Here is a 12,679-nt window from a genome sequence, read left to right on the forward strand (position 1 = left end):
GGGACCCACCAAGTGCTCCCTCTGGGACCCACCAAGTGCTCCCTCTGGGACCCACCAAGTGCTCCCTCTGGGACCCACCAAGTGCTCCCTCTGCCTCTTGGCCCTGTGATGCCACAGCTCTTACCACTCCTAAGCCACCACATTCTCATTCAAGAGGAATGGAGCCGGTGCTGGGAGATGACTTAGTCTCTAAGGTGTTGCTGGCTGCCCAGCAAGAGGACCAGACTTTGGATCCCTAACACTCATGTGAAAAAGAAAAGAAAGAAAATCCAGGTGCTGGGGCAGATGATTGTCATCCCAAGACTGGAAAGAGAGAGAAAGGAAGATTCTGGAACCTGCTGGCCATCCAGTCTAGATGATTCAGCAAGCTCCAGGTTGAGTGACAGACTCAGATTAAAAAATATATATATATATGGAGAGGGAATGAGGAAGACCCCCTGATCTCCATGCGCGTGTGTACACATACACACTCACACACACACACACACACACACACATGTATATACACACAAAAAGTAGACACACCCCAAATCTTATTCAAGCCTACTGACCGTGTGCTCCTCAAGGTGAACAGTGCCCCAGAGTGTACTGGTCAGTTTTGGTATGGGCCCCTGCTCTCTTCTCTAACCTCCGTGAGTTTACAGAAACTATGCAGTGCTGACTGGGAACAAGGGTAAATTCAGTTTAACTAAACCTGCTCTCCAAGAGGAGAAAAAAAGCATAAAGGTAAGGACTATCCCGCGTGGTAAAGAATCCTGTTCAGGAGTCAGATCTGTACTCAAGAGACAAGCAGAAACAGCGGAAGCATAATGTGCTCTGGTACTGCCGGCTAGCAGCGCATATAAAGGCACAGGGAACTGAAGAGAGGAAAGCAGGATGGTAGACAATTGTACCGCAGTGTGGTGATTAAACAACAGAAACTGATTATCCTCAAGCTGTGGAGGCCCTGAGTCCAAAATTAAGACATTGGCAAGTTGGCTCTTTTGGGGGCTAAAAGGAATGGCCTCTCCTGGGCTGTGCCCAGGGCTTGTTGATAACCATGTTCCCTTCCCCCAATCTCCTCCCATGGTGTGTGTGTGTGTGTGTGTGTGTGTGTGTGTGCGCGCGCACACATAGAAGTCCCCCCCTTTATAAGGATGTAATTGGATGCAGCCACTCCAGCATGACCGCATCTTAAACTGCGTAGGTCTACAATCATTCTATGTTAGGTCCCATATTGTGATGATAAGGCTGGGGACTGTTAGCATATGAGCAAGAGACAAACTGAAGACACGGGAGAGGATCCAGCTGACTGACCTCTAAGTAAGGCCAGAGGGTCCAGAGGATGAGGTGAGTAGGGAGGTAGGCAGAGGTCTGGGCTGGCTGTGGAGGAGCAGAAGGATGAGGGGATGGAGGGATGGGCTAGCAGCAAGCCTTTCCTGTCAATGTGTGGGCCATAGGACAAGTTGCAGTGTCACAGAGCCTTGAATCCGTAGGCTGTCTGTAGAGCAGTTAGCAGATGCTAGGCCAGGAGTCAGGCGGTGGTTGGGATGAAATCTAGCCTGAGCCAAGGAATAAGATTAGAGTAGGGAATTAAGCTGGTTTGAAGGAAGTTGTGATGGGAATGTTATCTGTTTACACATGTAGATCAAAAGGAAGCCAATGGAGGCACCTCAAAGACTGAGGTCTGAATGTGGCAAACAGGAGATCCCAGGGCTGGTGGGGGCAGTTGGGGATGCTGAGGAGAAAGGTGGTAATGGCCCTCCAACAAAAAGGAAGAGGCAGCTCCTGTCCTCACCAAGTAAGAGATGGCACTCAAGCAACCACATCTGCATGTGGCAGGTCTTAAGAAGGCTGGAACTGGCCTTGAAAGGCTCAGCCCTGGCCTGCAGAGAAGCCCTGTGCAATTCTTTCACTCAGACACAGGCTGGGAGCCTTGTAGAATGTGGGAGGAGTTGGAGAAAGAACTAGAAGGCAAGCCAGGACCCCTTGTCAGGATTTTTCTGAGAGACATGGGGTACATAGAGGTACAAGTAGGAACTCAGGATAGGCTGCAGCTCTGACTTGGGAATCTGTAGAAACAGCAGCAGGGGGAGGGGAATGGAAGAATAAAGGCACTTGAGAAATTAGAGTTAGGAGAGAGAGAAGACAGAAATTTAGCGCTAGGGATTCCAGAAGGTAAAAGAGTCAGAAGACAGAAGAACTAGAAAAATAATCAGGTTAAAAAAGAGCCCAGGAAGCCAAGTGGTGGTGACACATGCCTTCAATCTCTGTACTCAGGAGGCAAAGGCAGGGGGATCTCTGTGAGTTCAATGCCAGTCTGGTCTACAAAATGAGTTCCATGACAGCCAGGGCTACACAGAGAAACCCTGTCTCAAAACAAACAAATAAACAAACAAATAGAGCCCAGGATGTGTGGGGAGTGTTGATGGACACCTGGAATCCCAGGGTGGGATGCTGGATGAGGTGCTCTGACAGTGTTACAACAGGAAAGGGGAAAAAAGCTAAAATTCTTGGGAAATGATTAATCCTTAGAGGAAACCTTGAGAAAGTCACTTCACCAGTTTCAGATGCATTCTGTTGTTCAGTCAGATCATATCGCCATAGCAACCACTCTCTCACAACCACATAAACAGGAGCCTTACAATAGCAAAATGATGAAGGACACAGCCCAGGAACTGAGCTCTTTCACTGGTGGGGCTAGGGAAGAGGTGTTCTCCACTTGTGTTACATAAGCTCACACCTTCTCTGGAGGCCTTCTGGTAGGAGATACTATCTGAAAGCTGCTCCTGGAAACACTGATTCGGGTCTATACCTGAAGTCAACCACACAGGAGCGCACATCTATGCTTGAGAGTAAGTCTTCTGTGAGGCAACTGTGAAGGGTGTTTATCAAGAAGCTACTGTGCTGTTAAGAAATTTTTATTACAAAATAAAAGCCAACTGTAGCCCTGGCTCTCAGGAAATGGCTACAGGGAATGCAAGATAAATCCCAATCTGGATAACATCGCTGATTTCAGGCCAGCCTAGAATACACAGCATGATTCTGTCTTGATGAAACAAACAAACAAACAAATAAATGGAATGCAAGTTCCTTCTGTTTCAGTTTGACTTCAAGAAATAAAAGTGTCTACTAGAGATAATCAATCCAATACATAAATGGATGGATGGATGATAGATAGATAGATAGATAGATAGATAGATAGATAGATAGAGAGATAGATAGATAGATAGATAGATAGATAGATACATAGACAGAGACAGATCAATATGAGTTAAATTAGAGAAAGAATGAGTACATTTGAAGATAGTGAACCAATGCATTGTGTTCTTAGGAACTGAGGTTTGTTAGAATTAGATCAAAGCCAAGTGTTTGACTTCAAGTAAATACAATTCAAAACCTTTCAGCGTTGCTTGTGGAGTCAGAGACCCTGTGCAGGCTTGAGTTGTAGAACAGTGTGGGACCTAAGTAAGCATCAGGGATAGCATGCTGTTAGTAATGCTGGCCATTGGGTGGAGGGGACATCATCAAATGCTCCAACAGTCCAACCCTGTAGAAGGTGGCGTCTGCTTGCTTCCAACAACTCCAGCTTAGAAGGGAGGAGCCAGATAGCTTCTCATCCACATCTCGTTGAGCTCTGCTGGCCTTTTTCCTCTGTGATGATTAGGAATCTGCCAACACAGTCTCAGAGAATGTGTGGCTACAGAGAAGTGTCTGGAATAACGGTGCTAAGAGTTTAGTAGCCCTTGTATCTAGAGAGCTGTTCAAATGCAGATTCCGACCCAACAGGATAGTGCTGCAGCAAGCCTGTGCTTTCCTCACAAGCTTGCAGATGATGCTGACAGTCCGGTCCGGGACCACACTTTGGGTTGCAAGAAGGTAGAGGTAGCCTGCTCCATCTCTCCACCTCTTCACCTTCACTTGTTTGTGAGCTCAGCTACTTAGAGAAAAAGTAGGGACGCTGCTATCAATGCAAACACACGAGTGAGTTACACCAGTCGTTCAGATTGGTCACGATGCAACAGGAAGCTTGGCATCCTCCAACAGTTTCCTCAGTGGTTAAAATTCTCTTTGTTTCTCTGTAAACTCTCTAACTCTTGTGTTATGTGCTGCTTTGTGGCTGAGACATCACTTCCACAGGCTCCTGGAAGTGTTAGACCAGATCTGCTTCAGCCAACCTCTGTCTTGGCTGCACATCCGAATCATGAGGAAGGCTCTGAGTATTGCCAGTTCTCTGCCTAGGCTAAAGGCTACTTAATCATAATCTGTAGATGTGGGACCCAGTCATTGGTATTTTCTAAAGCATTCCATATGATTTAATATGTAACCAAGGTTGAGAACCACTGGTCTATCATCTACCCCTTCCCCGAATATAGGACACATGGGACAGGCATGACCTCTCTAACTGATCTCTTTTCTAGTCATCATTCCTTCAATAAGCCTTTATTGAATATCTGCTTTATTCTGGTTTACGGGCTGCATGCTGGGAACAAACTGTGAACAGGTAAGGAGGTACAGTTGAGAGAATGCGTGTGTAAAAGCGAGTCAGTGCCCACCACCAGGCTTCCCTGCATCTCTCCCATCCTGCTCTGTGGTCTGATTCCTCCTCACTAAAGTGAATATATAGGCTCCTGATGCTGGAATTACTATGGTAACATCTTCCCTATCAGCCCCTGCAGAAAGCTCTGCTTTGGTTGTTCTTGCTTCCTTGGAAGAATTGCAAGGATTATCCGTACATCACAGCCTTCTCTTGGTGTCCCCCATTGCCACTACTCCTCAATCAGGAATTACCTACAGTTGTTTTGGTATTTAAAATATATCCTCCTGGCCTCTACCTCATGGTCTTTTCTGAGTTGTGAGAGGTGAGCCTGAACTATTAGCCCATCAACTGGACATTGCTGGAGGTTGCTGCTGGATGCCAGGATGAGAGCATCCAACATGGTGCTAACTGGTGTCATCTGTGGGCCTTGGTCCAGATCTACAGAGTGAAAACTTCAATTCCCCCAAATCCTAGGCAATTCCTCTGCTCACTACAATTCAAGAAACTGCTAGGAAACCTTGAAGAATGGAGAGTTCGGTGCCTTTAAATTTCACTTCTGTACATGGGTTTTCAGATTCACTTTTAAAATGTTGATTCATGATCAATTCCAAGTGTAACCATGGTGTTCACAGCTAGAAGACAGCCTATAAACTCCAGGGTTCTGGTCCAGGTAGTGAGACTGATTTTCTGCTGTCAACACAGTCTCTGGTTGGTCGGCTTGCTCTCACAGAGAACATCCCTGCCCCACAGCTACATAGCCAATGCTATGGAAACAGAGCCAATTTCTTTTCTTTTAAATAGTCTTTAACTTTTGTTAAATGCCAGGACTAGATGTTTAGTTTAGGTTCCAATTTTCCTGGCTCACAAAACATAAGGAATAATCATGGTTTGAATTTTTTCTTAAAGCAGTTGTAACATCTACACACCTGACTTGGAGTGGATCTGTCTGCTCATGGCTTGGCCAGTCTAAGTTTACAAAATGTAATCCAGCCTTGCCAAGCAGCTGAATAATTTGACACGCTGGGTGGAGTTCTTTGGTACTGGCCCCTTAAACAATGGAAGTTGTCTGCTGCACACACAGCAACTTCAGACTTGCCACCGTTGTAAGCTTGATTTTCAATAATTATCCAACAAGACCAGCTACTTTTCAAATTAGCCCTCTCTGGTAAGAACATAGCCAGAAGGCAGAACAATGGTCCTCACATGGCTTATATTTTAATAGATTAGGAAGCTTTCCAGTATATTATTTGCTGAGCAACCCAATGGATTAACAGATCTTGAGACCAGGTTTTGGTACATATAGGAATTGCCGAGTTGACTCTAACATGAATCCAGATTTCAAAGCCACAGTCCTGGAGCTTTAAAGGGTCATATCTCCTGACTAAGCTTTCATCTACTGGGTGAAGCTGACAGCCATGACATAATCACTCAGATAAGTTAAACAGAAGGCAACAAGAGGAACACACTTTTGCTCTGTGTGCCCTTGACAGGATCACTCAAGTTAATAAACTTCTGTTTCCCTTTCTCTAACATAGGAATAATTGTTGCATCAGACACTGGAACTGTTGTAGTTACTAACACAGAGCACATCTGATCAACCCACAGCCAATGGGAATTGTTGCCAGCATGGTATATTTGCTGTACTCAGAAATGCAACTTCACATCCTCTGAGTCTGTGCTGGCACTATGACACATGGTTTGGGAAGGGAGGTCTCCGCTGAGATTACACTCCTAGGCCCACAATAATGGCTGAAATAAGACAAGGGTTGTTTCAAGGAAGCCTCTTGCTTGCTGTAACCACTCCTTCCTCATGGAAAGAGAAATCTCCTGAGAAGCAATGGCCAGAAAGTGTCAGATGACATCAAGAGAAAGTAATGAACCCCCACATTTGAGAATTGGATTGTTCTCTTTTTAAGAAGTGTTGCAGTGTGTCTATAAAAGCCCTGTCCTGGCTAATTTTATGTCAGCTTGACACAAGCTAGGGTCATCTGCAAAGGGGGAACCTCAACTGAGAAAAATGTCTCTATCAGATTATATCTGTAGGCAAGTCTGTGATGCAGCCTTGATTAGTGATTGATGGGAAAGGGCCCAGCGTCCCTGGGCTGATGACCCTGGGTGCTATAAGAAAGCAAACTGAGCAAGCCATGGGGAGCAAGCCATTAAGCAGCACCCCTCAGTCCCCTCTGCTTCAGTTCCTGCCTCCAGAATTCTTGCTTTGACATTTAGCCCTGACTTTCTTTAATGATAAGGTATGACTGATCGGGATGTGTAAACCAAATAACGAACCCTTCCCTCTCCAAGTTGCATTTGGTCATGGTCTTTACAACAGCAATAAAAAGCTGACAAGTCCCCATAGGGAAAAGTGAAATCATTTGTGAGAAGGAAGGTTCTAATGGGAGATTAGTCATAAATAGTTTGGATGGTTCAAGAGATTTATTTTCATGTAATCTTGGGATTTGATTAATATCTTAGATGGCTTTCTCAATTGTTTTTTTGGTGGTGGTTTTTTCGAGATGGAGTTTCTTTGTGTAGGCCTGGCTGTCCCAGAACTCACTCTCTAGATCTGCCTGCCTCTGTCTTCTGAGTGCTGGGACTAAAGATGTATGCCACCACACCTGGCTTCATTTTTCTTTTTAAGATCTTGCTAAGTGTGAATTTTGATAAGTATGTATGTATATATGTATATATATATATATAAATATCACAGCAGGTTTTGAAAATAGAACCATAACACTTCAGGGTCAAAATACTTCTGCTAAGTTGAACTTGGGAGTTTTTTAATGTGGGAATGATATCAAAGAGTATGGGTTCTATTGAAATTAACCCTTGATTCCCAACTAAAATACTGAGTTTATACTGTCCTTACAGAAGGCACAGTAAGCTATCTACTTCTCATTGTTTAGATCTGGGCACTTTAGCCGAGTCGAAAGCAAGATCATACACAGCTGCTTGTGCCATAATGAAAATGTGCCGGGAGGGTGACTGCACTCTGGCCTACTTCTCGGCTCCCTTCAGGTTCCAGAGTGGACTTTGGAAAATAGAGTCTGGGCTGGTTGCTCCACCATTCAAAACATCTGTAACAGTTTTGAACCAATGAGCTTCCATTGGCATTCAAGAACCCCGTAGATCTGGTCCCAATGCACTCTCTGATTGTGACGTTTCCTAGGTGTTTAGGGGAGTCCTTCATCTTGACTCGCTCTGTCTCTTCTGGGAAGAGTCCTTTGACTTCATATCCACCTTTAAAATCTTTACCCAGGCCAGGAGAGGCAGCGCATGCCTTTGATCCCAGTACTTCAGAGTCAGAGGCAGGTGAATCTCTGCAAGTTAGAGTCTAGCCTGTCTACACAGAGTGAGTTCTAGGACAGCCAGGATTGTAACATAGAGAAAATCTATCTCAAAAAAACAAAAACAATAAAAAACAAAAAAGCTAACAAAAACAAAATCTTACTCAGGTGCTTCAGATGCCAGGGTAGCTCAGAACCAGCCCCACCTGAGCCTCAGTCTCAGCTTGACTTTATTTCTTGTTCATTTCGTACCAGCCTTGCTACCACAGCAATCACACTTGACCTTGTGCTAACCAATATTTGCTAAGCAATAATGAATAGTGCCGAGGAGAAAGGACAGAGACTCTTGAGCCAAGCATACCTTAACCTCCTTGCTCTTGGGAAAGGCAAGTGATTTTTATGAGTTTTAACTTTGTCGTTTGTAGAGTGGAGGAAGTACCCCCTTATTTATATGAAACACCCAGAAGAGGGTTTGTGAGAACTCACAGGTAAATGTCCTCAACAGGAAGCAGTGTGCACCACCACACTACTTAACCCTTTCCCCACCAGCCTTTTTACAGTGCCTGGAAACCTTTTACTACCCACAGTGCTTTCTGAACTGAATGGAAGCAACCCATTCTGTTGCCATCTGCTGCCTTGATCTTACTGAGCTATTAGCTTTTCAACATCTGTTTTGAGTTTCAGGAAGAAATTTCCAGTTTTAGGCAACAGCAGCATTTTTGCGTAGCATTTCAAAATGCTTCCATCCTGCAGTGATTATAACTTCTGCCTGACAGACTCCCAGTCAGCAAAACCATAGAGAACAGCCGCCCATGGAGCATCCTTCACTGGGATGTTTAAATAGAAGCAATAATGAAGCTTGAAGAAGCTTTTAATTACCCACAGTTCCTGGAGGCAGAAGTACAGGTCATAGAAACACTGATTTCTTTCACGGTCTGCTGTGGCAAACCACACATGCACACTTGATGTGTTTTTATGACAATTATTGATTCCTTTTGTCCTCGGTTTTTACAAAATTCTTGCAAAGCAGCAACCAGTGATTTTCATGTAGTTTCTGAATCTCTTTAAAGATTTACTTTCATCTTGTGTATATGAGCATTTTGCCTGGATGTGGACAGTGCTCTTCAGTGCTGAGCTGTCTCTCCAGCCCCTTCTGGATTATTTTCTATAGATAGTGCAATTTTTAAGTCACCATGCTTCCTGAATATCCTAAGTATCCATTTCCCCTTCTGAGCAAATGTCACCTTCGGGGACCAGTGAGGGGGAAAAGAGAGGTCACTCAACTTCCAGAGGGAACTTCTCACTGTCAGAAATATGATAGACCAGCCATAGAAGATAAAACCAAGCAGGTTATTTGTAAGACATAATTGAGGTTAATTTTTTTGTGTCATGATGAATACTCAGTTCTTTCCATCAAGATGGGAAATAAAAATTAAGGCAAAGAGAACAGAGTGTCATGCAAAGCTGGAAGAAACTGCCTCGCCTCAGTACAATGTTTCAGCACCAAGGGCAGAGCCTTGCTCGCCAGTGCTTCCCGCTGAATTGATGAAATGCTTTTCTTCTTTTTTTTGGGGGGGGGGGGTGTGGGAGGGGGGGTGGGGTGGGAGGGGGGGGTGTTTATATACTTCGTTGTTATTTTGAAAAGTGTGGAAGGTTTGCTTGTTTGTTTGAGATGGAGTCTTTGAATGTAGCCCAAGTTGTCCCAAGACTCTTGATTCTCCTGCCTCAGCCTCTCAGGTCCTGAAATTACAGATGAAACTACCACACTCAGCTCAAGATGTTGTTTGGGTTGGATTGGGTTGGATTGGGTTGGATTGGGTTGGATTGAGCTGAGTTGAGTTGAGTTAGGTTGGGTTGGTTTGGTGGGTATTTTGAGACAGTGTCTCACATATTCCAGACCAAGTCAAACTCACTATGTAGCCAAAGCTAGCTCGATCCTTGACTGTTCTGCCTTCCTTTCCTGAATGCTAACAAGGTTTTTAATGTTTTGAACTTTTACTCAAATGCCAAGATAGTGGTACAAGCTTGTAAGCCCAGCACTGGGACAGCAGAATTCAAGTCATCCATGGCTACATACTGAGTTAGAAGCAAGCCTAGAGAAGCAACCCTAGGATACTTGAGACCTTGTCTCAAAAAAATAAATAAATAAATTCCACCTAGATGATTACACATTCATACACATGCTGAGAATGTGTTTTATGTCAGATCTTGGTTTTACATGTGAAGCCCTGGTAGTTATTACAGCACCTCAGACCTCCTCAGTTGTACCAGAGGCTCCCCATGGCCCCAGAAACTCCTTCTTTTGCTGCACTCCAGTCTAATGCAACACCCTTCATGTGCTTTGGGGGGTGGAGGGTGCATGTTTATGTATGTATGTGTGTATATATGTTCACATAGGTGAACATACATGTGAGTACATGTGTGTATGGTGACCAGAGATCATCCTCAGATGTTGCTCTAAAGGTGTATCCACATTCTCAGGGTCACACCTAGGCCCCCAAGGATAGCAAGCACTACACGTCCTGAGCTATCCTCCAAGCCAGGTTTCTTCTTTTTTAACTTAGAGAAAGAAAAACATTCTCTGGCCCCCAAATCAAACCGTTGAGGGAAGGGAAGGGGTCAAAAGGAAGCAGGAGAAATAAATGTAAATAAATTCAGTAAGTCCATTTTTATTCTTAAAGTACACAAATCAAAGAAAGGGGCAAAAAAGACAGGTAATAAATACTAGACTGCTGTACGATGATGCTGTAACTGAGTTGTGTGCCAGCCATGCTGGAGCCAGGGGTGGGAAAAACTGCCCCATGGGCTGGTTTGACAAGGAGCTGACTATAGACAGGACACTGGATATTGAGGGAAGTGTGAAAAGCAGAGAAAGATGCTACAGGAGAGTATACAGTATGTCTGGAAAGTTCTGGAAATACTTTGTATGACTAAAAATCTGGGAAAGTGGTGAAAAGAATTGGGTAAATCAGATCACCAGGGACCGGACCCAAGGGAAAAGGAAGACAGAAAGGGAAGACGGTTCTGTGAGAGTGGGAATCCTCTCAGATCCAGCCAGGACCTGATCACATGGGTGTTTTAGAAATACTAGAGGCTGGGGAGATGGCCCAAGGTTTAGAGCAGATGTTAAGAACCTAAATTCAGTTCCCATCATCCACAGCAAGTGGTTTACACTATCTGTAGTGACAGCTCCAGAGGATCTGACACCCACTTCTGACATACACACACACACACACACACACACACACACAGAGGCTGGGAACAAGGAAAGGATGTGAGAACAGACAGAACAACCCTCCCTGTGGCCTCGTAGGATACTTCATCATACTGTGGGTAGGCAGAATTTGCAAGGCCTGAGTTTCATTAGCAGCTTACCTATGTTTTCCATTTGGATTGTGTCTCTCCAGATTCCTCCAAGAAGATAAAAGATGTATTGGCTGAGTTTAATGAAGGGGGAAGCCTCAAGCAGTATGACCCACACAAGGTAAGAGTATCTCCATTCCAAGTCTTTTACATCTGTGTCCCCGCCTTTCCCCACCGGTGTCTTCACTTGCCTTGAAGACCTGGCTCTGAGAACTCTGTCCCCGGCTCAGTCGAGCCGCTCATGCCATCTGCGTTTGCATTCCGCTCACGTGCTCACGTGTCCTACAAGACTCCATCATGATTCTTTCGCTCATGGCTCTTGCTCTTCCCCCTCTCCCCATCCTCTGTAACAACTGAGAAAACAAAAACCAAACTCCTGGACAAGCTCCCTCACCTGGGTGCTCTGTGCACTGGGTGCACTGTGGGTGAGCTGTCTGTGCTCTGATGTGACTCTAATTCTGTTTCTCCTGTGTCTGGATTATTGGTGTGCATCAGGAACCCTCTCCAGACTTTCCCCATTCTCCCTGTCCCTATGTTGCCCCAAGCAATGTGCCTATACACATTAAACTCTCCCCAGTGACACATTATTTCCCCTCTATTAAACTATTTTTATGTGTCTGTATGCATGGCCTCCAAGTTCTCTTTTACTTTCTCCAGAATCCTTCAAGCAGCGTGCCCTACCCATTCCTTCACTGATACCACTAGTCAAGACGTCACACCACGGAATCCCACGGTGGTGGCACTCAATGGCTTTGGATGCAGTGTGTCAGATCCTCCTTCATCTTCTTCATTTGATTCCAGGATACCACACTCTCTGACTTTTTTCTTTTTCTCCTGCCCTTGACATTTCCGCTTGAAAATTAGGCATGAGCTACACTGATATCCCAGTCTTCCCCTGTAAAACACGTTTCTCCAGCAGTCAGTCCCTGACAACTCGCTTAGCAATAGGCTAATAACCTGAGTGATTAACCTAAGAGTACATAATGACCTTTGACTACAGTGCTTTACATTGATTACCCTTGCTCTCACGTCCCCGCCCAGTGCAGCAGAAAACCCCACTGGATCTACCTTTAAAAGAGATCCACATCCCACCGCCCGCCGGGCTCCATGACCCGCTCCATCAGCACCCTCCGCTCAGACCCTGGCAGTGTCCCACAGGGCTCTCCTCCTCTTCTCCTGTCCCTGCAGTCCACTCTTCACATACACCCTGCGCAGCCGGCTGGAACGCATGTTAGAGATGCCACTCTTCATTTCTCCCAGTCCCCACACACGGTGACTGGGGAAAATTCTGTTCTCTAGCTTTCCTCTGTATTACTCCCCATTCCTCAGTCCCTCCTGCTGTATTAACCTCCTTGATGCTTGAGGTTCTGTAACCTCAGCACCACTTCACTTGCCCTTCCTCTCCTGGGATGTCCTCTGACACATCCTCAATCTCAATCTCTCTCTCTCTCTCCCTCTCTCTCTCCCTCCCTCTCCCTCTCTCTCCCTCCCTCTCCCTCTCTCTCTCTCTCTC

The 12,679-nt window shown here is 45.2% G+C and overlaps 1 protein-coding gene across 2 annotated transcripts in view; it reads left to right on the forward strand.

Annotated features, from left to right (window-relative positions):
• Dgkg (diacylglycerol kinase gamma) overlaps nt 1-12,679 on the forward strand; it is a 148,553-nt gene that overhangs the window by 760 nt on the left and 135,114 nt on the right. For both annotated transcript variants that reach the window (XM_028779685.1, XM_028779686.1), the window contains exon 2: nt 11,211-11,287. In XM_028779685.1, coding sequence (XP_028635518.1) covers nt 11,211-11,287 — 77 coding nt within the window. The remainder of the gene's footprint in view (nt 1-11,210; nt 11,288-12,679) is intronic.

Source organism: Grammomys surdaster, unplaced genomic scaffold, assembly GCF_004785775.1.
Source record: "Grammomys surdaster isolate TR1022 unplaced genomic scaffold, NIH_TR_1.0 361, whole genome shotgun sequence".
Lineage (NCBI taxonomy): Eukaryota > Metazoa > Chordata > Mammalia > Rodentia > Muridae > Grammomys > Grammomys surdaster.